Source organism: Protopterus annectens, chromosome 6.part0 (assembly GCF_019279795.1).
Source record: "Protopterus annectens isolate FY-2018-M chromosome 6.part0, PAN1.0, whole genome shotgun sequence".
Lineage (NCBI taxonomy): Eukaryota > Metazoa > Chordata > Ceratodontiformes > Protopteridae > Protopterus > Protopterus annectens.
Window position 1 is genome coordinate 1,080,917,228 of NC_056737.1, and position 26,919 is coordinate 1,080,944,146.

Genomic DNA, 26,919 nt, shown 5'->3' on the forward strand with positions numbered 1-26,919 from the left:
TTTAAGGCGGTCAGCGTAGGGCATCTGCTTTAGGCCTGTGATTCTTTTAGTGAGGTATTTCTGAGGCCTTTCCAGTTGTTGCAGATGTTTTGAGAGGTACATACCAAATGGGGCATTGTATTCTATAATGGGTCTAATGAGGGATGAGTACAGTGGGACAATGACCTCTTTTTTTCTGGATGAAAAGCCCTTCATGATGAGGTGTGCCACATAGAAGGATTTCCTGACTGTTGTGGCGATGTGGTTATCGAAGGTGAGACCACTGTCCACCTGTGTCTCTAAGTCTCTTATCACACTTTCTGTGTTTAGTGTACTGCCACCTATATGGTAATTCATGGATACATGTTTTTCCCAAAGGGGATAACAATACATTTCTTGGCATTGAGCTTGAGCCCATGGCTCTGGCACCAAGCATCTGTTTCTGTAAGGCCCTTTTGTAGAGTATCCACATCATTTGGGGATTCAATAATGGCTCCCAGTCTGCAGTCATCTGCAAACTTTGCTAGCCAGAGTCCCTTAGTGTTGACCTGTACTTCAGAGAAGTAGATGCCAAACAAGAGCGGCCCCAGGACTGAACCCTGAGGTACTCCACTTGTCACTTGTCTGGAGTTGGATTTGGAGTCGGCTACTTTTACAGTGTGGGTTCTATCAGTAAGCCATTTAGCAACCCATTGGGTGACATAGGGATTAATGCCCAACTTAGTAAGTTTATCTATGATTCCAGAGTGGGGGATGGTGTCAAAGGCCTTGGCAAGGTCTAGATAGGCTGTGTGGACCACCTTACCCTTGTCTATGGCTCCGGAGACTGATTCAAAGAAGTCAATCAGGTTCAGGAGACAAGATCGGCCCTTCACAAACTCAAACTGGGTGGGGTCCAGTGTTTGAAGGTTGCCAATGTCTTTGTTTATAAGTTCTATGATAATACGCTCCATGGCCTAGCAGATAAGGCTTGTCAGACTGATGGGACGGTAGTTTCCGGGATCCAAGGTGGATCCCCCCTTGTGGATTGGGATAACTGTAGCTCTGCGCCACTCAGTGGGCACGAAACCTGAGGTGAGGCTATGATTAAACATGACACTTAGGTGAGGTGCCAGTTCATATTGTAGTTCATGTAGTACACAGCCTGGGATGTCATCTGGTCCCATGGATGCTGTATTCTTGGCTTTAGAGAGTGCGTTTTGTATCTGTGTGGCCGTTATTACTGGAATTTGGTAATCTTCCGGTATTGAGATGGGCCATTTAGGGGGTGAGAAGGGGGTGAAGTTGGCACTGAATCGATCTGCCAGGATATTGGCAATATCCTTCGGATCAGTATATTTAATGCCATTCTGTTTTAGCTCAGAGCAGATCTGAGCATTGCCATTTCGATTCTTGACATAGTTATAGAATGCTTTGTGGTTGTCTTTGGAATCTTTGGCAAATTTATTTTCGTAACTAGCTTTGGAGGATTTTATGAGGCATCTCAGTTTCTTACTGAGGCTAGTAAGGGAGTTTTTTGCATCCTGGGATTTTCCTCTTTTCTGCAAAAGTTTTTAAGGGGACATCCTTTTCTGCATGCTTAGTGCTTTGTCTTACATCTACATTTGTAACCTGGTCTATCATAGTTTGCAGGGTTCAGTCAGAAACTTTAAGGGGACAGCCTTTTCTGCATGCTTAATGCTTTGTCTTACATCTACATTTGTAACCTGGTCTATCATAGTTTGCAGGGTTCATTTAGAAACTTTAAGGGGACATCCTTTCCTGCATGCTTAGTGCTTTGTCTTACATCTACATTTGTAACCTGGTCTATCATTGTTTGCAGGGTTCATTTAGAATCTTTAAGGGGACAGCCTTTTCTGCATGCTTAGTGCTTTGTCTTACATCTACATTTGTAACCTGGTCTATCATAGTTTGCAGGGTTCATTTAGAAACTTTAAGGGGACATCCTTTTCTGCATGCTTAGTGCTTTGTCTTACATCTACATTTGTAACCTGGTCTATCATAGTTTGCAGGGTTCATTTAGAAACTTTAAGGGGACAGCCTTTTCTGCATGCTTAGTGCTTCATCTTACATCTACATTTGTAACCTGGTCTATCATAGTTTGCAGGGTTCATTTAGAAACTTTAAGGGGACAGCCTTTTCTGCATGCTTAGTGCTTCGTCTTACATCTACATTTGTAACCTGGTCTATCATAGTTTGCAGGATTCATTTAGAAACTTTAAGGGGACAGCCTTTTCTGCATGCTTAATGCTTTGTCTTACATCTACATTTGTAACCTGGTCTATCATAGTTTGCAGGGTTCATTTAGAAACTTTAAGGGGACATCCTTTTCTGCATGCTTAGTGCTTCGTCTTACATCTACATTTGTAACCTGGTCTATCATAGTTTGCAGGGTTCATTTAGAAACTTTAAGGGGACATCCTTTTCTGCATGCTTAGTGCTTTGTCTTACATCTACATTTGTAACCTGGTCTATCATAGTTTGCAGGGTTCATTTAGAAACTTTAAGGGGACAGCCTTTTCTGCATGCTTAGTGCTTTGTCTTACATCTACATTTGTAACCTGGTCCATCATAGTTTGCAGGGTTCATTTAGAAACTTTAAGGGGACATCCTTTTCTGCATGCTTAGTGCTTTGTCTTACATCTACATTTGTAACCTGGTCTGTCATAGTTTGCAGGGTTCATTTAGAAACTTTAAGGGGACAGCTTGCAGTTCCTCTTCTTTTAAACCTGGGAATATGAAACAGCAACATGGCAGTAACAATGTGCATCAGCTCTGAATTCATAGGACCAGGAAAAAGTAACCGTTTCCAGCCAAACATGATCTTTTCAAGCTTTATTGAAATCCTGCTAGCCTGTAATCTATCCCTGTAAATATGAGCTTGTGAAATGGAAATAAAGGTCAAAGCAGCTTTCCAAAGTGTGTGCATGCGTGTGTCAGTGTGCATGTGTGTGTGTGTCAGTGTGTATGTGTGTGTGTGTCAGTGTGCATGTGTGTGTGTGTCAGTGTGCATGTGTGTCAGTGTGCATGTGTGTGTGTGTCAGTGTGCATGTGTGTGTGTGTCAGTGTGCATGTGTGTGTATCAGTGTGCATGTGTGTGTAGCAGTGTGTGTGTGTCAGTGTGTGTGTGTGTGTGTGTGTGTGTGTGTGTGTGTGTGTGTGTGTGTGTGTGTGTGTGTGTCAGTGTGTGTGTGTGTGTCAGTGTGTGTGTGTGTGTGTCAGTGTGTGTGTGTGTCAGTGTGTATGTGTGTGTGTGTCAGTGTGTATGTGTGTGTCAGTGTGTGTGTGTGCCAGTGTGTATGTCTGTGTGTGTCAGTGTGCATGTGTGTGTGTGTCAGTGTGCATGTGTGTGTCAGTGTGTATGTGTGTGTGTGTCAGTGTGCATGTGTGTGTCAGTATGCATGTGTGTGTGTGTCAGTGTGTATGTGTGTATGTCAGTGTATATGTGTGTGTGTCAGTGTGTGTGTGTGTCAGTGTGTGTGTGTGTGTGTGTGTGTGTGTGTGTGTGTGTCAGTGTGCATGTGTGTGTGTGTCAGTGTGCATGTGTGTGTGTGTCAGTGTGTATGTGTCTGTGTAGTCTGGCCGGACATTTGAACATCCCCTTCATCAGTGAACACTTTCTGATTATGAAACTTAAAAACTGTATAAAGATTGTTTTTCTTTGTTACAGCAAGAACTATCACAAATGTTGGTAGTGATGTTGCCTTACCTTTTCTCTGCCTTTATGTCACTAGGGCAAATAACCTTTTCAGCCATGACCTGACCACACTGTACAATTCAACATACATCTTTGTAAAATCAAAATACACAATGACATTGACAAAAAGTGAGATTAACATTATAGTAGTGCATTTCCAAAGACAGATCATATATTTTCCATACTTTGCAGTCTAATAAGAGATAGCACAGACAAAGAAGAACAATCATTTATAGCAGATGACATTTATCTAGGTACTTAGTAACTTGTACCATATGACCTTAAAAGAAATAATAATTTTAAATTGAGCCACACCAGAAATACATGCATCATTTAACAGTACAGTATGTTCAACATTTTACTTGGCTTGGTGAGCAATATGCACATAAACATATAATTTTCTTCTCAGTATCTTAGAGAGTTTGAGTGTATTGATTACATGAGCTCATTCAGTGCTGTCTTTTTTTTATGAATAATGTTTCTTTTTTTAAAACAGTTTCATTGGTATTCAGTGCTGTCTTGATGTAGTACACATTTTACCGCTGGTGGTATTCAGAAAGTCCCATATACGTGCAATATAGCACTCCCTACTTAGGAGCCAGTATTAAACTACATGATTACCTGAAATGCTTATTGCTTACCCTATTAATGGATTACTGTTAATGTCGGTACTGACGTGACCTGCCTACATCATTACTGTTTTACATCTGCAGCATGTATTTAGATACTTCATACAACTCCTTATTTCAGAATTGTACCAGGAAAAGCAGAAAGACATTACTTTTACTGCACGCCTGTTTTTGTATTTGGCTTCCAGTAACCAAAGTGATCAATGGTTTGTTCCAGCTAACAGTGCCTTCCACTTCTTAGCACGCACACACACACTACTTTAGAAGTATGCTTGTTATAACTTATATTTATGACATTCAGTTACCTTTTTTGCTATTAACTTACTTGCTTATATCTCACTATCACTTATTTCCAAATTATTAGTTCTTTTTTTCTATTTAGATTTTAATTACTGGTTTTATGCTATTTCAGAAGTTTTGTTCTGTGGCTGAATTATTCTAATAAAAAATGAAAAAAAATGTATCTAGTCTGATCTGAACAAAAACAAAAGAAGTTTGATTACTGTTCACACAGCCTGAGTTCTTAGCTCAGTTGGTCACATACATTTCTGCAGGAACTCAGAGACTACCATTCTAATGATAATTCTGTGAACTGTGAACTGTAATGTTGTTTAACTCATTCACTCCAACAGAGCTCAGGAAGTTTGCAATGTAACTTCCAATGGGCGAAGCCTAAGCCTTTTGACAGAATCAAATTATGTCCTCACATTTCAAACAAATGCTCATATCTTTGGAACCATAAAGAAGTAGAAATGGCAAACTCTTCAGGACAAACCATTTTTACAGTGGTAGTATTCTTTATGTTCTAGGTCTTAAACCAAATTTTATAATTCACAGTGAACACAGTAACAATTACATTTGTAATATTTTGTAAACAACTTACAATATCTTAACAACCACTCAAGTTGCCCACATACTGTCAGCAGCATTATATTCATCTAGCAGAGAGCTTTCATATGAGGCTAAGGAGTTCTCTCTGTGTTACATGGTTGTTGAGATATTTAGAAAAATGTGAAAATTATATCTATATAAATTAATATCATAAAAATAATAGTTAATATCTATTTACCTGCATTAGACAGAAGTCAAATGTTAATGCAGTTGAGTTTTCCATTGTGGAAGCTTTTAAGATGAAATATTGTAAAAGCTTTGTATATTGCATGGTTTTAGAATTATTGATGCAAATATGAACAAGCAGTAATTGACTCCTAGAGGTGTCAGTAGGAGTTAACTGCACATGCGCCTGGAGGCGTCACTCCGATGTAATGAGTTCACTGTATTATTCAGTTAAGACTTACAGTGGATTGCTGTTCTGATTCTTATTGTCTGTTGTCTTATAATAGTAGCGACAGCGCAGTGTCCTACCTCAGAACCAGTGCTTACAACATTAAGCAATATTTAGCGGTAGCGTTGTCGCCTCACAGCAAGAAGTTGTCCCGTTCGATTCTCAGCTAGAGTATCTTCTGTGGAGGCATGCGTGAATGGGTGTGCCTTCGTTGAAGGTTGTGCATCAGGGCTGGTAACTCGGCAAGTAAAAATCCACTACCAAACATTACCGGACCGGAGTTCTGCTGTGGCGACCCCTAACCGGGATAAGCCGAAAGACACAACAACTGGTTGGCCTTTTGCTCCTTCAGTCTCTCTCATTCAAATTTAGTTTATTCCACTGCTCTCTGCAAACTTTCCTGCACTCTGTTTGTTTGCTGTCAAACTATAACTGTCTGAGGAAAACTCACTTGTAGATTCATAGTGCTTTGCGGTACTTTACTCCTTCTAAACAGCTCTACTGTAACTGCAGTTTGCAGTAGCTCATCCCTTGTGCTTCCAAAGCATGTGTTAAAGTAATGTTCCTGATACATAAAATTGTTCCACTGACAGCATAACAGATAAAGATTCCTCCTGCCAGTGTTGGAGCTGTTTCCTGTTATGCTCTCTTCCCACCCTCAATTTCACCACCACACTTCATGGCATAACAGTTACAGGACCTGTTCTCCAACCAGGGCTGCACCTACTTCCCACCCCTCATAAAGACATACACATAAGTATCTACATACCCTGGGCACAGGTATACACATACGATTCCTAAACCATCAGTCTGCATCAATATACCTGTGCACAAGTATACACACACAATCCCTAAACCATCAGTCTGCATCAACATACCTGGGCACAAGTATACACACAAGATTCCTAAACCATTAATCTCCATTGATATACCTAGACACAAGTATACACACATGATTCCTAAACCATGCATCGACTTACTTGGGCACAAGTATACATGTGCACACACAATTCCTAAACCATCAATCTCCATTGACATATGTGGGTACAAGTATATACACACGATTCCTAAACCATCAGTCTGCATCGACATACCTGAACACAGGTATACACACATAACTCCTAAACCATCAGTCTGCATTTAAGCACTTTTTTTTCTCTCTTATATTTAATAACTAACCACAGTGATCACAATTTACACCATTCATCTCACTCATCTGTCTACGCCCACCCCTCTTATATTCATACCCCAGTGTTCTACCGCCGCTTTCTGTGATGTATCTCTCTACAAAGCTACATACCATGCTTCTGTTAAATATTACTGCATCCTTACTCTTCCTGTTTTAACAACTTACCAATCATCACACAGTTTTGTACACATTTCTCTCACTAAGTGCTGCCCCTCTGCCATTTAAATCACCCACTTCACCACTAATTGCTTCCAGTATATACAAAGACTCACCCAATCTTTACTTCAGATTAAAATTAGTAAACCTTCACACCTACCACACCAAAATAAAAGTAACTGCTATTGTTACACCAAAACAAGCTTACCACACATATCCATGTTTTTCTCTCTTACCCCTCTGGTTTTTCTCTCTTACCCCTCTGTGGAGATATTCAGCTCAGCCTTGACCCTTCCTTCCTTTTGGACTCCTCAGTAGTCTCAAAAACTCATCCCAAGCTAAACTCTGCCCCCACTCACATGATCTATCGCCTTTCAAAATGAGGACCACACCACCATAACTAAAAACACCAAACCCAACTCACCTATATCAAACTCAGCCAAACAGCTTAATTACCAAAACCCAACCCACCTGTCTCAAACCCACCCAAACAGCTTAAATTCATTTCCTTAAATACTAGTAGGATCGAAAATAAAATTTCAGAACTCCATGCTTGGATGTCCCATAATACACCAGATATTCTTGCCATTACTGAAACATGGCAAAAACCCAATATACTTGACTCTGAAATATCACTCTCAGGTTATAATATCATCAGGGCTGATAGAACTCAAAAAAAGTGGTGGAGTAGCTTTACTGAGCACTGGCCATCTTGAAATCCTACTATATGATAACCCTATTCCTAAATTTCACAATGCTGGACTCCACATCTCCCATCTTAAACTAAATAATCATAGACAACTATGTATTATATTACTCTATATTCCCCTGGTAATAATGTTACAACCCTGGAAAACATCCTAAACTGGATCTCACATAGAAATTGAAATGAAAATATAATTCTGGGTGATATTCATTTTGATTGGCAGATTATCTTCACAAAATATCCATCAACTAGCCTAAACCTATTTGGATTGAAGCAACTCATTTCCTACCCCACATGTTATAACTATTCCAAAAACAGCTGTTCAATTCTCGACTGGATATTGCTGTCCAGTTCCACTAAGTATATGTCCAGGGGCACCCTCTCTGATTTTTCAGTGACTACCTCTATGTATATGCAAACAGACTCGGTACCCATCATCTCAAACAATACTTACTTAGAACTTCCTGTAACCTCGCTCATTTTAACCCTAATACCCTTTAGCTGGTCTTTCCTGAAATATATTCCACCCAGTCAAGCTGCACACAACTTTATCTCACTTTTCCTGAAAAACCTTAAAAGTCTGGCTCCAGCTAAAACAAAAAGAATATATAGGCCTACTCCTGTGTTATTCACTCAGAGCAGGCAAGCTAATGTATGAAAGAGACAGGGTTTGGAAAGACTGGTTAAAATATAGCGCTTCCCAAAACCTACAGCACGTTAAAGTGCTATATAATCGTACTAAATGACTGATCATCGCAGTCAAGAAAGTCTACTTCAGTAACCCCTTACTAAATCAGTCTTCCAACCATAAAAAAATTCTGCTCTTCTATTAATAATTTACTCCATCCTGAAACATCCATCACTCCTAATTCTGCCCAAAATAACACTCCCTGCGAAATAGCTACTCAGTTTAACAAACATTTTATAGAAAGCATTAAAGTCTTTAATAAATATTTTCCTCCCAACAATCCTGACATGCAGACAGCAGACACCTCCCTATTTCACCCTGAAACCCATCCCAGCATTCTACATCAATTCGCTACTTCTTAAAGTGAAAACCTGTTCCACTTCAGTAGATAATGTTCCAGCAGAATACCTCAAGATGGCTGCAAGTTCCATAGCCTATCCTGTGTCTTTCTAATTAATAGAGCTATCAAGGACTCATACGTTCCTTCTCTATGGAAAAAAAATTCTTCATCATCAATCCTTCATAAAGGAGGAACCTCATCAGATATAACCAATTTCAGACCTATTGTCATACTATTCCCTTTGCGAAAAATTCTGGATAAGTGCATTTACAAGCAGCTTCTTCAACATATTCTTCAGGAAAATATCCTGATTCCCAAAGAGCATGATCTTAGAGCCACCCATAGCACTAACACAGCCTTATTAACTTTCACAGATACTACTGACAAAGCCAGAGATGAAGCCAAACGTGTTTCCTGTGTATTCCTTGATCTCTGTAAGGCTTTTGATCTAGTTTCTCATCAAAAACCATTTAACAACTGTGTTCACTCAGGCTATAACAACCCACACTACTATGGTTTAACAACTACTTAACTGATAGATAAAAGTCTATTAAATGACACCAGTCTGTTAAATGGCTGTCCACTTTTGCTCTCTTCCTTCTTGCCAATACTGGTGTGCCACAGAGCTCCATTCTTAGCCTTTTACTCTTTAATATATTGACCATCAATTTACACAAATCCTCTCAACAAGCTTCACTCACACAATACACAGATGATTCTACCCTAATATGCATTTCCGACAGCCTAATTCATCCTCAGGAAGCCTGTAACTCTGTTGAAAGTTGGCTACAGGATAATTACCTGTTATTAATCCCCCCCAAAAAACTAAATTTCTCTTTTTTAAAATCCTGTTTCCATAAAAAACAACTTTAAAATCTCTTCCTTAAATAATACTATGATTGATGTACCCCACATACTAAACTAGGCACTCTACACACAGCAAATAAATTCCTTAAAAACTTTACCAAGGTAATTTTAGCTACCACTTACCTCATACCCTTTCTCCTATATGGAGACCCTATCATGACCAACCTACAAGCCTCGCTTGGTTCTACACTTGAACAGTGCTACAATAAAGTCACAAGATTCACTTGTAACGAACCTTAAAGTACCACCACTGTTTAGCAGTAAAAAGACTTAACTGCATTCAGCTTCTTCACCACCTATCTTTTACTCATCTCAACCAATAAAATCATCCATACTCCATCCTCCTGCCCAGCAACTAGCCCCCTACTCCAATACTATCATTCAAATCATCCCCTTTGGTCAAATAATAAACAACTGTTTACCATCTACAAACTACAAAGGGCTGCTGGGGTCAGACTGTATTCCAATAGTGTAGCTAAAACTTCAAAATAAAATTAATCAGTCAGTTCTATCACACACCATCTTTTCAAAACCATCACTAAAAGACTTCTCCTCTGTCTCCTGGTTTTGTCTCTGCTCCTGATCTGGGATACAGCTGTCTAACATTGTAAATTCTCAGTACAAAGCTTATAAATTTAATGCTTTTGAATATCAATACAAATTTTATTATAATGGCTATTATGCTATGTATTCAAGGAATCTGCATTATAAAATGCGCTATTGTAAATATTGATTGCATTAAGTATGGTACCTTGTTTTTTTCTACTCAGGGCTCTGAAGAAAAAGGGCACCTATGCCTATTCAGATTTTTCTGGTAAACAAATGTCAATAAATAAATTAATAAAATAAATCTATTGAGGACTGCTTGATGCAGGCAATTTTTATTTTATTTTTCTAGAATAGTTTATACATTTTTTGCAGCACCTCTAAAGTGCCAGACCTACCATACTGATAAATCGTCCTTCCCCTCTGTGCTTTATGTTGCCTCTTCCATGTAAATTGCATGGAGAGATACAGACTAAACGATTCCTTTCTCAAAACTGTTTGCCTTAGAATGTTGCTCAGTCAAAGTAGCTGCAATACAACACACATAGTGTTTGGAACAGTGGGCATAGTGAAACTGCAAATCCCCAGCTTATATTTGTTAGTTTTGTGACTCAAGAAGGTAACACTGGTTGCATGTTGACCTCTCTTTCATGAAACTGGTCTAAGAAGATTTTTAATTTAAGGCAAAAAATAGAAAACTGGAGTTTGCAAAAAAAAAAATACAGTTTTGTGATGGATTAATCCATTGTAATACTGCTGTATGACTAACTGCAAATTGTCCCTTTTACAGGTGCTAGTCATCATTTATCACTAATATATTTGCACACACCAGTCTGAGATACCTTTTAATACAATGTTCCAGCCTGCCGGTTATCACTAAAATATTTGCACCCACCAGTCTGAGATACCTTTTGATAAGATGTTGCGGCCTATCTGTCTGTTACCCCTAATATATCTGTCACACCAGCCTGAGATACCTTGTAATATGATGTTACAGCCTATCTGCCTGTTACCACTAATACATTTACACCCACCAGTGTGAGATACCTAGTAATACGCTGTTGCAGCCAATCTGCCTGTTATCACTAATATATTTGCACATATCAGTGTGAGATACCTTCTAATACAATGTTGCAGCCTATCTGCCTGTTACCACCAATATATTTGCACACACCAGTCTGAGATACCTTGTAATATGATGTTGCGGCCTATCTGTCTGTTATCACTAATATATTTACACACACCAGTCTGAGATACCTTCTAATGCGATGTTGCAGCCTATCTGCCTGTTAGATACCTTCTAATGCGATGTTGCATCCTATCTGCCTGTTACCACTAATATATTTGCACACACCAGTTTGAGATACCTTGCAATATGATGTTGCGGCCTAGCTGTCTGTTATCACTAATATATTTGCACACACCAGTCTGAGATACCTTCTAATACGATGTTGCGGCCTATCTGCCTGTTATCACTAATATATTTGCACACACCAGTCTGAGGTACCTTCTAATGCGATGTTGCAGCCTATCTGCCTGTTACCACTAATATATTTGCACACACCGGTCTGAGATACCTTGTAATACAATGTTGTGGCCTATCTGGCTGTTATCACCATTATACTTGAGCCAAGGAGTCTGACGTTACTTCTACTACTTAACGCATTTGAACTACCTACGTAAGTAGAATCATGTTTGTTTCATTTGAGTGGTGCCTTGCCAAAACTCAAAATATAATGTATAAAGCTTCAGTTCTTATTATGGCCAACCATTCTAAATAATGGACACCACGCAATCAATGTGCAGTAAATAATCTTACCTTACACAAATGTTTTTGCAGGAGGGGTGATCCCCTCCACTTTGCTAACAAACAAGATGCACATCATATTGATCGCTGCTGCTGCTCTAGTCTTAGCTATACAGGTTATATCACAAAATCAGAAACTAAGCTTTTCTCTGAGTCTGAATCAGAAATCTGAGGGGTAAATATGTCTCTCTTCCTGCACCTACCTGTTTAGATTCATCATCTTAAACCTTTTCATGAAAAGAGGAATCACTCTTTCCTTTACCAGAAACTACTTTACAAGAAGGATAGATAGCCTAAATTAAACCCTGAGCCAGAACCAGTAAACTACTCATATCCAAAGAAAGCTGAGGAGGAATAAAGGCATGCTTGATTTCCTGTTTCATTTTAACAAAGAAATGGGGTCAGTCGTGTCACTAATGGCAACAGTAGCTTCCCCAGGGATGGGCACAATATTCTGACACAACAGAGAAACCCTCCCTCTTCTCTCTCCCAGGACTGACAAGAGTGGCTTTCTCTTGCCCACTGAGAGGACCCCAAGCATCACAGAGGATCTGGCTAATCTAAGGTCCTTAGCGGCTGTAGGTGCTGCACCAGAGGGATCCAAGGTAAAGGATGAGTTGTCTGAGATACAACAAACGACCATAACTGAGGCACCCACCATGTGGCTAGGGCAAATCACTAGCCTGTTGTGGTGGCAAAAGCTGTTTGATTTTTTTTTTTTTCCTTTTGTTGCAGTAAGAAGGACTATCCATGAAACTGATAGTCTGTTCCATGCTCAAGCCAAAAATGGTGCCTCTTTCACAACAAAGACAAGCAACAATTGCTGGGAAACACTACCAATCTATAAAAGTTACTTTTTTTATATTAAAAATAAGGTAAAAAGCACTTTAAACACTGTGCCACCCCAAAAAAATTAAAATAAGCACAATTTCTTTACAGAAAAAATGTTTTCATTTACTTGTAACCACTTTTAAACTTACAGAAGAAAAACAAGTGCAGTGTTTACAAGTATGTTACAGTCTCAAGATAGTGTCTTAATACACAACATTCCTGGCTTTAAAATAACTTTCTGAAGAGGAAAGGAATAAAACATAAAAAAATTAAAAAAAATAAAAGTTTTTTCCCCCCCAAAAGGAACTTATTTGCCCAGCAAAGGAAAGTGCAGGCCAACCATCGATCCTTAAAAGCCTCAGAGGAGCATATTATTCAGTGGCTATAAAGCTCTGAAGGGCTTTGCATCCAAACTTGTCTTTTAGTCAGCCCAGCTTGAGCTGGCTGACAGTCTGGATGTGTGGAAGGTGCCCTGAAGCTTTGGAAGCTGTCTGTCACTTATAGCCTTGGCAGGACTTAACCCACATTGCTATGGCTACTGCAGCAGTGGTCATTCAAACATCTACTGCTATGTTAAGTTTAACTTGCACAACTGTACTTTCTTATTTGTATAGTCTTGGAAGCACATCAGTGCATTGTTGTGTGTTATCTGTTTTCTTTTATGCATCCATTCAAACGTCATTATTAGATCAATGATTCATTTTATTCTTTATTATTTCTTTTACTGTATCTGAGGAGAACAGAAAGGTAAACAATTACACAGGCAAATACAGAAAAGTGAAAACAAAGAAAAACAAAACAGACTTGATGTTTAAGAGAAAATTAAAATAAATTCTTAGGAAGAAAGGCAAATTGGTACGAACATTTAGTGATAAAATCGCCAACAGGTTTGGTCTAAAAAAAGTGCACAAAATGTACTTACATCTCTTTCGATGTAATATGCTACTGTAGAAATATCAACTGGTTCTCTTGTGTTGTTCTCGCTGAGCTTTATGGATATTTCCTGCGTATGTTCGTGCATCTGTATAAAATGCAGTAGCAGCTTAAAGTTAGTTGCTTGTCCTTTTAGTAGACACACAGTAAAAAAAGAATGCATTATTTAAACCGTGTATTAGACACGGTAATCAAAAGGAGATATGCTTCAAAGTCTTTCAGTCCATTTCTCTCGAATTATTGTAAAGTATTTCTAAATATGCATAGACCAGCCTTAAAAGATTGCGCATTCTAAATGATGTCATAGACACACTTATAAAACATATACGAAAGTGCCACTACTACAGCTCAAGAAAGAAAGCGGCATCCTAGACAATGAACAGTACGTGGTGAGAGAATTGCTTACTTAAACCAGTGCACAGTTCATTGACTCACACAATCAATATTTTGCATAACATGGCACAACTCTGGAGGTGTTCGTATTTAGTTTGGGGATGAGGAAAATAGAAGGGGATGTAAAATTTTTACAAGAAAAACATGGCCCTTTTTTCTGGTTATGTGCTGGCAGCCTGCACTGTACAAGTGTGCATCAGTGTAACCACTTAGAAATGCTAAGAAATACTTTGGATTGGATCTCTGCAGCTTTATCCGGCAAAACATGTTTAATCTCCATTCAAAATAAAGTTCATAAAACAGTCCTAGAATTAAAATGTTCATTTATAATGTCTAAAGTACAGTTGCGTAAGTTCCACTTACCTGTAACAGTAGATGTTCGTAGAACACACTGCCTTACTGGGATATGGGTAGTGAATCCATCAAGACAAGAGGAAAACTCATATGCCAGTAAGGCAGTGTGTTTGTTGAGCATCATTTATTGCAAGCCTGCTTTGTGAACTCAGCAATGGGAATATCAATTTAATTCATCATATTATTGGGTCTATATTGAATTCTCAAAAGCTGACAATGTCGAATCTATCATTGTCGGCACGAGAATAGCAAAATTGCAGAACATTGAAGAAGTAAACAGAAATCTTCATAAGGGGAGATTTCCATTTATTTCAATGTAGTGCGGTCTCGGAGTTGGTATATTTACATAACAGGAAGTGTGGCGGGTGCAGCCTACATCATTTAGTTTTTTTTTTTTTTGAACATTCAATGTTTTAACAGTTCAATCACTGAGGGTCGACCTTTAGTGATTCAAGCTGTTAAATATTCGATGTTCTAATATAGACCCCATATTATTTCATAAAGGTTAATGGAAAAGCTATAAACTCCTTGTACTTTTACTTTTTTTAACTTAGAATGAAGTACTGAAAGTTTCAGTTTAAAAAACTCCTGCATATGTAAGAAAGTGAGTTACAGTAATACTGATTCTTATATTTGTAAGACAAATGTTAACATTCTTAATATAACCAAGTGATATATGGGCTTACCTGAGGTGAAATTAATGCAAATATAAGGTTGCTTAGTGTTGTTTAGAAATAAAACAGTACATTGGGTGGGAATGTCAAAGCTTCACCAAGAAACTCTCGCACAGAAAAAATGACACTGGAATAATATTCCAAAATTCTTTATTTACACCAAAAAGTTGAGTGGTTTTGTCCTGATCTTGTCCAGGACTTCATCAGAATTAAAACAGAACCATTTCCCTCCTCTCAAAATCTCGAAAACTGAAAAAAATACTGTTTGGAACATCGAAAGGCAAGGTTGAATCCTTGCACATTACTAAGGTGAACATTTCGAATCTGATAAACGAATGCAGAAGATTCAACATTTTTGTAGAATATTGAATGTGATGTCCGTATAGGAGCTCAGGTAAGTGTCCTGCACTTAAAATCATGTTTTTGCAGTGGGGCTGCACCCCTATGGAGAGCTGCACCCTCCACACCACATGCTTACAATATATTCCAACTCTGAGATTGCACTACAGTGAGGCAAGGGATGAATGCCCCAATCCGCACTTTACCATGATCTCTGTTCATTACATCAAGCTCATATCAGTGAATGCACAGTGGCATTCAATGACATGAACTATCGATAATTTAACGTTCAGCAACACGAGACTCGGCCATCTGCCATCTGACATCCTTTTGACATTCCCGTGTTCGTCAAACCTACGTTCAACATTTTGACTGTAAATCATACATATATATATATATATATATATATATATATATATATATATATTTTTTTTTTTTTTTTTTTTTTGACATTTGTTGACCGGAATAGTCATTCTGAGCTTTCGCCCTTTTTCAGCGGAGGCCCGAAGAGAAAAGGCCCACAACACAAAGTATGTAATAGAATTTCAACAATACAAATTAAACAAGAAAAACATACATAGTGCAATTTAAACAAATAAGAATAAGATAACAAGCAACGAATTAATAGCCTAGTACCTACCTATGAACCTATGTGATTGGATGGGAAATAGGAAATTCACCCCGAGGATCACCTCTGTGGCTCTGCTCGCCAGTGGCACAGGAAAATAATTTACTTGGGTGGCAAAAGCCAGAGTACCTTTTTGGCTGGGCTTGTATAGGCCCCAGGGACGATAGCCTAGTACCTACCTATGAAGTACAGTATTATCCTAAAAAATATATATAATACAAAAAAAACACAAAATAATTTAATAAACTATAAAGTCAAAGATAATCAAGGTTGTTAAGTAAGAGGAAATTTGGGAAAAGAGGCAGTTCAAAATGGAGGCAAGTATAGAGGAAGTAAGAGCCAAGTTAGAAAAGAACGGGAATTAAGGTATATGTCTAAAAGATAATTATAGAAGTTAGTATGATGAGTTACGGTATAAGGAGAAAATATTTGTAGGAGGTGGAAGAGAGAAGTGAAAGTGGAGAATGTCTAGGAGCAAGAGATTAATAGGGAAAGGAGAGACGTAGATGATAGTTGAAATAGAAAAGAGAAGTATGTCAAGTGGACTATACTCAAATATACAATTATCACAAATTGATGTTAAATTAGCCTTTTAGTATTTCTTAAAGATATATTCCCATATATTTAAAATCTGTGTCAGATGACATATACATTAAAACTACTGTACATAGTACATTATACAATATATAAAACATGTTAAAATGTATGAAAATTGAATAAATAATTGCAACTGATCTGTTTTTAGTTTCAAAACTGTTGTTATTGAAATAGCATCATCTGGCACTGGGTCTTTATTAGAATCTAAGGCTACCTGCCATATCAGTTGCCTATACTCAATTATATCTCCCCATTGGCCTCTTCTTGGGTCTTTTTTTATCTGTTCCAGTATAGAAAATTAAAAAAAAACCCTTTGGACACTGTTGTAAGTTTTCGTAAGGCATTTTTCATTATTATTTCCTGTATCATATGTATGTTCATACATCCGCTCCTCAGAGTTCTCTCTGTCCTGCCTATATAGAAGGAGTTACAAACTTCATAAATTGCAATATATATCATCCCACTACTGTTGCAGTTAAGCTGCATGTCCATAATAATCGTCCTTTTCCTAGCTGCCATTACAATCTCACTTTGATTACTTATATAGAGGCATTGATTACATGCCCCACATCTATATGTACCCACTTTTCCTTGTGGAAAATTACTGGAAGTCTAATTTTTTCCTCTCATAAAAACTTTTCAAACTTTACCTTTTGCATATATCACTTTAGGGAATCCCCTAACCAACTTAAGCCTCCCAGAATTTGCTGGAACATATTCTAGTACTTGTAAATAATGTCCTTAATAATCCTGTGGTTTTGGTTAAATTCCAAGCATAATGCCTGCTCAAAGCATTTATTGTGTTCATGTTCATTTTTACTTTAATGTTTATTATTCAAAACAAGGGTATTATAACCAAGGGACCTATTTTTGCCTTATTTTATGATAGGTATAAATTTTCCCCATCCTGCAAAAACCTCCGTTCTGATCCCCTCAACCAAGGAAAGTGACTATTTTAGACATGACGAAGTCCTGGATAAGATCAGAATGAAATTGCTCAACTGTTTGGTGTAAATAAAGAATTTTGGAATATTATTTCATTGTCGGTTTTTCACATTGGGACCTACCATAATGTTTTATAGCGGTTGTATGTGGTTACTCATAGCACATCAACTAGTTATGAATATGCATATTTCACTAGATGTGTTTGTAGATTTTACTAATTGGTTTGTCTGTGTGACTTTTTTACTGTTTGTTTGAATGCTAGTTGGGATATTTTGCAGACACATTAATGGTTATGGACATCAGCTGGTTGTAAAGACCCTTTCTTTCTAATCTTTAGCCAAACAGACCACTCAGGCTGTGCTGACGTGGTCATAAGAAGGCCGAAACATGCATTTCCATAGCTCGCACTCAGGCTGTGCTGACGCGGTCATAAGAAGGCTGAAACATGCATTTCCATAGCTCGCTGGGTTTGGTTTTATTAGCCTGAATGTATCCACAAAGACTTAAAAAAAGTGAAAAGTCATGGACATTCAGATGCCATATAGATGAAGCATGGGATGTCCCTAAGGGTTCATTTGCATATAGGTTCATAGGTTCATACTAGGCTATCTGCCCTAGGGCATTTATAAGCCTAGCCAGAGTGTGTTTGGCTTTCGCCACCCATTTTAAATTAATTTTGCTATGCCTTTTTGAGGTTAGAATACTGTGCCTCTGTCTAACAGTGACACAGAAGTGATAGCCGGGGTAAACCTATGATCTCCCATCCACTCATCAAGATTCCTCTTGAAGAGAGTCAATGTGGGACTCTGCCTAACCTGGACTGGGATTTTATTCCAGAGTGAAGGGAGCCTCTGGGTTATGAATCTGTCCCTCCAGCATGTTCTATTTATTTCAGTGCTGAGGTTCAAGTCTCGAGCGTAGCTCGATGGGATTTGAATTTTCTGAGGTGCAGCATGTCCATTAATTCCGGGTTGGACATGGCTTTATACGTCAAGCACAGATCGCCTCTGAGCAGGCGGTATGCCACTGAGTAGAGCTGGAGTTTCTTTAACCGGGCAGCATATGGCATCTGTTTGAGCCCTTTGATCCTCTTGGTGAGGTACTTTTGGGGTCTTTCCAGTTGCTGCAGGTGTCTGGTAAGGTACATCCCAAAAGGGGCATTGTACTCAATTATGGGCCTGATGAGGGATGAGTAAAAAGGCACAATGACGTCCCCTGATCTAGATGTGAATCCCTTCATGATTAGGTGGGCTATATAAAATGTTTTTCTAACCACTTTGGCCACGTGGTTGTCAAATGAGAGATTGCTATCAACTTGGGTCCCCAGGTCCCTAATGACTTCTTCTGTACTTAATGGATTACCACCTATGTGGTAATTTGTGGGCACTTTGTTTTTGCCAAAGGGGATGACTATACACATTTTGGCATTTAGCTTGAGGCCATGGCTCTGGCACCAGTTGTCTGTTTCTATGAGGCCCTTTTGGAGGATGCTTGTGTCGGCTGGAGAGTTGATTATGGCGCCCAGTTTGCAGTCATCTGCAAACTTGGTCAGCCACAGTCCTTCCGTGTTGGCCTGTACTGCTGAGAAATATATACCGAACAAGAGAGGTCCCAGGACTGAGCCTTGTGGAACACTACTTGTAACTGGTTTGGAGTCAAACATGGCTCCAGCTATTCTAACCATGTGGGTTCTGTCCTTGAGCCAGTTTGCAACCCATCTAGTGACATAGGGGTTTATATTTAAGCTGGTGAGCTTATCTATAATGCCCGAGTGGGGTATTGTATCGAAGGCTTTTGCGAGGTCCAGGTAGGCTGTGTGGACCACCTTCCCCTCGTCAATGGCCTTGGTGACTGTTTCAAAGAAATCGACCAGGTTTAAGAGGCAGGATCTGCCCTTAAAACCAAACTGGGTAGGATCCAGTGTCTGTAGGTCCCCAATATCTTTATTTATGAGGTCCATGATGATCCTTTCCATAGCTTTGCAGACCAAGCTAGTCAGGCTTATGGGGCGATAGTTTCCAGGATCCGTTGAGGCACCACCTTTGTGGAGAGGGACCACTGTTGCTGTACGCCACTCTTTGGGTACATATCCTGTAGTAAGGCTAAGACTGAACAGTAGTTTTATGTTTGGGTTTAGCTCTTCTTGGAGTTCATGTAGGGCGCAGCCGGGACACCATCTGGTCCCATTGATGCTGTGTTTTGCTTTGGAGAGGGCGGCTCTTACCTGAGCATCTGAGATGTCAGGAGCAGCACTCTGTTGGGATAGATATTTGCCCTTTTGGTGGGGAGGAGTTTGCACTGATCCTGTCAGCTAGGATGTTGGCAATGTCTGTGGGCTCGGTGTATTTTTTGTCATTTTGGACTAATTCTGAGTATATCTGGGAATTTCCACCCAGGTTCCTAACATAACTAAAGAAAGCCTTGTGATTATCCTTAGTGTCCTGTGCAATTTTTCTCTCGAAGCTGGCCTTAGACAATTTTATGAGTGCCCGTAGTTTTTTGCTAATACTGATCAGAGATGCCTTCCCTTTTTGGGATTTTGCTCTATCATGTAGTAGCTTCCTCCTTCTATTGTATAGTTTGTTTATGGCTGGGGTCCACCAGACAGGATGTCTGCCTTTGGAGGATTGGGTCTTGGTTTTATTTGGGATTGCATGATCCATGCATTCCTGAAGGTGTTCATAGAATGCGTTTATAAAGGATTCTGCGGTCTGGGCCGTATTTTCCACAGGCCCGGGGCTTTGAAGGATTTCGCCTCAGTTTTGAGGCGTGTGAAATTGCTTTAGAGAAGTTTTTCACTGTGGTTTTCTGGGCAGGGGTGGGGTTGGGATGTGAATATCCAGTGAGATTAGTTTATGGTCTGATCTTACCAGTGAGGGATACACTTCTGGTCTGGAGCATAGTGTCCCCATGTTGGTGATGATCAGGTCCAGTATGTTTTCCCCTCTTGTGGGAGTGGTAACAAGTTGTTCCATAGCATTTGAGTTTATAAATTCTAGGAATCTTTGGGCTAGGATGTTGGAGCTAGAGTAATGCTCCCAGTCTATGTTTGGGTAGTTGAAGTCACCCAATATAATGGTGTTTGGAGAGACCTTCATATTTTCCAGTATTCTCAGGAAGGCTGAGTGGGGTTCCTGTGTTTGGGAGGGTGGTCTGTAGCAGGCTATAAACTGGAAGGCAGTTTTACCCACAGTTAGTTGCACATGGATAGTCTCTGATGCTTTGTGCTGTGCCACCAACCTGGAGGTGTGGGTATCTTTGACGAATAATGATACTCCCCCTCCTTTTGTGGTTCGGTCCAAGTTTTGAGGCCGAAAAGCATGGTGTGAGGTATAACCTGGTAGTGCTGGGGTGCTCTCGGGAGCCTTGAACCAGGTTTCTGTTACTGCACAGATATCGATGTTCTCCATGCTAAGGAGAGTTTCGAGTGCGTGCATCTTGAGGTTTAGACTTCTGGCGTTGAGTAGCATTACTCTTAGTTTCTTATCCCTTGTGATACCTATGGAGGTGGGTTTGTCTTTTGAGCCTTGCCTAAAAAAGGCACTATGGGGGTAGCAAGAGCCTTTGCCAATATCCCAAAGCCCAGGGGTGACAGGTGCAAGCCGTCCCTAGTGAAGCATCATGGCTTGTCGAGCATGTCATCCCAGGCTGACAGGCATTGGATCCCCTTTGAATGACACCAACACTTAAGCCAATTGTTGAAATTGATCATCTTGTCTTCATATTGTGGCATCATTCTTGGTGAGGGTAAGATGCTACTCAAGGTCAGGGTCATACCGGCCTGGGCTACATGCTCAGGTAGCTCCTCTATGTCTCTTTTCATGTAGTCCAGGGAGGTACGTCTCAGGTCATTCACACCAGCATGGACAATGACTGAGTCATATTTGTACTTGCCTTGGAGTGACCTGAGTGCTTGTGTTATGTGGCAGATCCTAGCGCCCAACAGGCAGCTCACCGTGACCTTCTCCTTGTTCAGCCTGGTGAGTGGGACGTCAGTGTGCCTGACGATAGAGTCACCTATTACAAGTGTATCAGGTGTGTTGTTTAGCCTTAAGGGCTGTGACTGTTCGGCACACTGGCTTTGTGAGCTATGTGTTGCACGTGTTTTGTTTTGGGGTAGCGGTTGCTTGGGTGTCTGCTTTGGAGGTCTCTGCTGCTTAGGCAGATTTTTATTTAGAGCCTCCAAGTATGTTTTTGTGTGTTTATGTGTTTGGTTTGTTGTCGTGGTAGGTCTATGTGAGACTGGAATTGTAGTAAGTGTGGTTTCCTTCTCCTCCTGACTGGTTACGCCAGTACTGAGTTGAGAGAGCTTAGCCTCCAGTTTGGCTATATGGTTGCATCTCTCACATGTGTTGGAATTTGTTGGGAGAAGGAGAGGGTTGTCTGTGTACATGAGGCAGTTGTAACATTGCCTCAAGATTCCCAGATTCACCAGCTGGACCGGAGAGGAGATTGACAACTGACCTTTGGACATGCTAGAATAGTATTGGGAATTCCTTTATAATTGAAAAAAAGGGCCAATGGGGAACAAGGTACTCAAGGGGAGTTTGTGAGGGTGTAGTGCTTTTAATTTTTTAGAGCTGACTTATATAATTGCTTTAGTGAGCAAGTGCCAGGTAACTTAAATGCAATGTGTTACAGGTAACTTAAATGCAAAAACGACAAACAGTAACTTTCTTTCAAGTGAAACAAGGAAATAAGTACAGTAAGCAATGCAGATATCACTAGGGATCCACAGAAGTGCTAAAAGGCCGCGTTTTAGGTGGAATTAGCATTTCAGGGAAATAAACAAACAACAAGCATACAAACAAAGCTAGATTCAGCAGGCCTGGATCTAGTCTATGCTACAGCAAACAAGGTGTACCAGTTTCAGTAAGAAACAGTTAGAATATGCAGGCACTATAAGCCTTTAACCAGAAATTCCCTGCTCAGAAGGGCAGAGTCCAGCCTCTCCTCCCATAAGAGTGCAGACTGCAATCCTTCTTAACGTAAAATAACTGGCCTGAAGCCCAAGTGCTTAAACCAGAACTAATACACTTTTAGAATAACAGACACTGAGCTCTCAATCAGCAGTTCCCAACTTAGAAGGATGTAAGCTACCTGTCCTGCCACCACAGTGCAGGCCACAAACCTTCCTAATGTAAAACAACTGGTCTGAAGCCCAAGTGCTTAATCCAAAAGACTTAGAAATGATAGCTACACTTTAATCAAGTTACTACCAGCAGTAATAAATACAACTGAATACTTGAAAGAATGCCTGGATTAGTGCTCAAGTTATACAAACAAAGCTAGATTCAACAGGCCTGGATCTAGTCTATGCTACAGCAAACAAGGTGTACCAATTTCAGTAAGAAGCAGTTCAAATATGCAGGCACTATAAGCCTTTAACCAGAAATTCCCAGCTCAGAAGGACAGAATCCAGCCTCTCCTCCCACAAGAGTGCAGAACACGAACCCTCTTAATGTAAAATAACTGGCCTCAAGCCCAAGTGCTTAAACCAGAATTAATACATTTTTTAGAATAACAGACACTGAGCCCTCACTCAGCAGTTCCCAACTTAGAAGGATGTAAGCTACCTGTTCTGCCACTACAGTGCATACCACAAACCTTCTTAATGTAAAACTGGTCTGAAGCCCAGGTGCTTAAACTAAAAGGCTTAGAATGAGTTACACCAAGCAGTAATAAATGGGGTCTAAGGTATCCCACAGTGAAAACACTAGCTTGACTGTTTTTTTTGCAGTTTTTACTAATAGGTTTGTTTGTGTGACTTTTTACTTTTTTGTTTGGATGGATATATAAAAGCAAACAAACTACGAGAGTTGAGTGAATACCTAAAATTACAGTTGCAGCTAAAATTCCAAACTCAAGATATAAATATATGGTATACAAGAACAGGGAAGATCAAAGTTAAATTTAATATCTTACTACAGAGAAATTAGCTAAGTAAGATACAGAATTCACTAAATAATAATATAAGATAGATTTATATTATAAAAGCTGGTATATCAACCTCACAAACCAGTATTTTTCCATTTAAGAACCAAAGCTGAGAAAGAGCTGGCTAAGCTAAAAGAAAGCTCAAACACCAGAAAGAATAAATAAATTAATATCACTGTATCATCTTTACTCAGTTCTTCAAGCCAAAACCTCCAAGTGAAATGTATTACCCTTGGATGGCCAACAGAGATATTTTCTGTGAGAGATAATTAAAACCCACAGTTCATGCATTCAGTCATTCAGTCTGCAATATTCAATACATCCACAACACTGCTAAGCCTATCACACCGGTCACTAGGTATACGGCAGAAAAACTAATTTTACATGGGAAAACAATTCATTGCAGGAGACATACACACACAGACATAGAAACACACATTTTAAATCACTTAAAAAGTTAACATAACAACAGGTTTTGCACCCAGTGGTGTAAACCTTGGCTCTATGAGGCCTGGCAGTTGTGCAGGATTACTCTCTTTTGCCTCCTATAGCTAAGGTACGGGGTTTTACCCTGAGCTGGTTACTTAACTAGATACTGATCCCTAACCATGGCATTACAGGAAACATACACACACACACACACACACATGCCTGCATACCCACCCACAAACACACACACACACACACACACACACACACACACACACACACACACACACACACACACACATGCCACACACACACACACACACACACACACACACACACACACACACACACACACACACACACACACACACACACACACACACACCACATACATGTCCATGGTCAGTCTGGAAGATGCCAGTTAATTTACCTTCATATCTTTGGAAAGTGTTGTGGAAACTGTAGTACCTTGTGGACACTCATTTGGACAGAAGAATAATATGCAGATTCTTCACAGAATGTAACCTAGAGAACCAGGCAGTGTAAGGCACTAACAATAACCACAGTACCACTTTGCAGCTCAAACCAGCTGTTGATGACAAATATGAATTAAATAAGCACAGTTTAGAGTTTTATGGATTCATAATCTCAGAAAAATGCATATCCTCTGTCCTAAGAAAATACTGAAGTCATAAACAGTAACAGAAAGTTCACACCGGGGATCACACCAACAGCACTACTAGATAGGGGCCAAGGGTACTAGCTGCTAGTACAAGGGTCTAGGGAACTACTAAAGGGGTGGTGAATACCGCACAACGTGGCTGGGCTAATATATGCCTTCGGGCAGATAGCCCAGTACCAACCTATGAACCTATAAGACTTCACCACCATCAAAGCATCCTATAGCTGCTTGGAATCTTCTAATGATTACTGTAGTAAAAGATATATCAAAGACTCTTCAACAATCATTAAGGTATTTATAAACCTTAACAATCCCCCCACCCCACCCCACCCCGAGGGTTGTAATGAAAATCATGACAAAATATTCAAAACAGTTACAACGTGTTTTATTTGTGCTCAAGTCCCATCATACTTTGTCCATGGGAAAAAAAAGTTACCTTGTACTTCCTGGCTAGTTTTGGAATGTTATAGCTGGGAATAGATTGGGTTCCTTGCTGAAAATGCTAGACTCTCAAAGGGCTGTTTAACTCAAGATGACCTTGTATTTCAGTTTTAAGTCAACACTGGCAACCTTCTAAAGTTTCCTGGTGAGGAAAATGGCCAATGGGCTGGTCCACTCAGCTGCTATCCACTTGTAATTTTTGTAGGAATGCTTCAGCATGAACAGTTTGGACCTTTTTTTCTTTTGTTTAGAAAATATTTAGCTTGAGTTTCTATTCATCCCATGACAACAGACTAGGAAAACCCTATTTTGAGTGAAATCACCAGAGGTATAACTCCTAGTAAGTGCTCCAAGAGTCTGGTAACTTGTTGAGTCAGGACATTGTTGCTTCTTGTTAGGCTTTTGCTATTTCCAGTATGATAGCATGATTCTGGCATAAGCCATACACCAAGGCTTTAAATAATTCTTTATTTTACAATGACTTGCCATAGTGCTCGCATTGTCCACTAATGTGACAAGACTGGATCTTGCCTGGAGGTTTTATTACAGAATACAAAATCGTCTTTCTAGAAAATAATTAATGTGGTATATATAAAAAGTTTTAGAAACAACAAAATGTATCTAGTATTTATAAAGTCTCTTGGAATCATACTTAAGTAGAACCTACAGTGTCAAGTGTACTTTGTTCAGCTTGGTACCTGTAGTGCTACTTGTGTGATATGCCTTCAGCCTATCACACCTGCAGTGCATTAAACTCTAATTACACACAACAGTATTGCTACAGTGTAACTTAATCATGATACTGAATCTGGCAGATTATCTGCCAGAGGACAACGGTTTAAAAATGTAAGAAATTATTTAAATTGAACAAGTAAAACAAAAAACTCATTATGCTTTTTTAACTATTTTGCTCACAAGTAAAAACTGTGCAGTTCAGATCTCTAGGCAATAATTATCTAGCCTGCCAGCACAGAGGAATGTCACACCTCATTACTGTGAGTGTTGGCAGAACTGAATGGGCTAAATGCAGGAGTTACCTTCAGTCATTACTGGGAACAAAAAAAAAATAGTATGCCTTCTGGCTACTGTTGACTTTAAGTCTTTTAACACAACCACTGCAAATACTTTTCAGTTACTCCTCTAGTTCTGCAGAATCTTCCCCTTTCAGAGAACATCCTCTGTTTTACAAATGGGCCTTTTCATACAAAGTTCTTACAAACAGCACAGATATAGCACTTTCTGAAGAATACAGGTCTCATATTTGGCTTCAACAAAGGCATATATATTCTTCCAGAAGTGTAGCTGCCTCAAGCAGCACCATCTCCCATTACCATATAAAGCAAACAAAAAAGCACTTAGAGCACTTTACTATAACCTAGAATTAGCAGATCAGCTTAATAGAGTTAAACCCACATACCTCAGCTCTTCCAATGAAGAACAAAAAAAAAAAAAAATTGCCATTCCTTTTACCCCCCTCTGGCCATTCAGCTCCATTTCGGTGCCCTGCCCCCAACCCCTTACTACACATTTCTTCTTATAAACTGTAATAACCAGCTTTCTATAAATGTAACAGACAGTTGTTACAGTTTATACCCTGTCAACATGGAGTGCTACAGCTCTAATGTTTTAGTTTAAAAAAAAAAAACTTGTTTTAAACTGTGGCAATTTGTCTGCTAGAAATGTAGCAAACAGTTACTACGATTTATATCCTGCCTACACAGACAGCTATAGTGTTCAGGATTTTGCTTAAAAAAACTTTTTTTTTTTTTTTTTTACTTTTAATCTCTAGCAAAATGCTTGCTACAAAGTAGTAACAACTTGCTACAGTTTAGACCACACATGCAGAG

General features: G+C 39.4%; 1 protein-coding gene across 1 annotated transcript in view; it reads right to left on the reverse strand.

Moving 5' to 3' along the window:
• LOC122803943 (epithelial cell adhesion molecule-like) overlaps positions 1-26,919 on the reverse strand; it is a 297,939-nt gene that overhangs the window by 60,232 nt on the left and 210,788 nt on the right. The window contains exon 6 of the mRNA XM_044073621.1: positions 13,643-13,741. Within this exon, the coding sequence (XP_043929556.1) occupies positions 13,643-13,741 (99 nt within the window). The remainder of the gene's footprint in view (positions 1-13,642; positions 13,742-26,919) is intronic.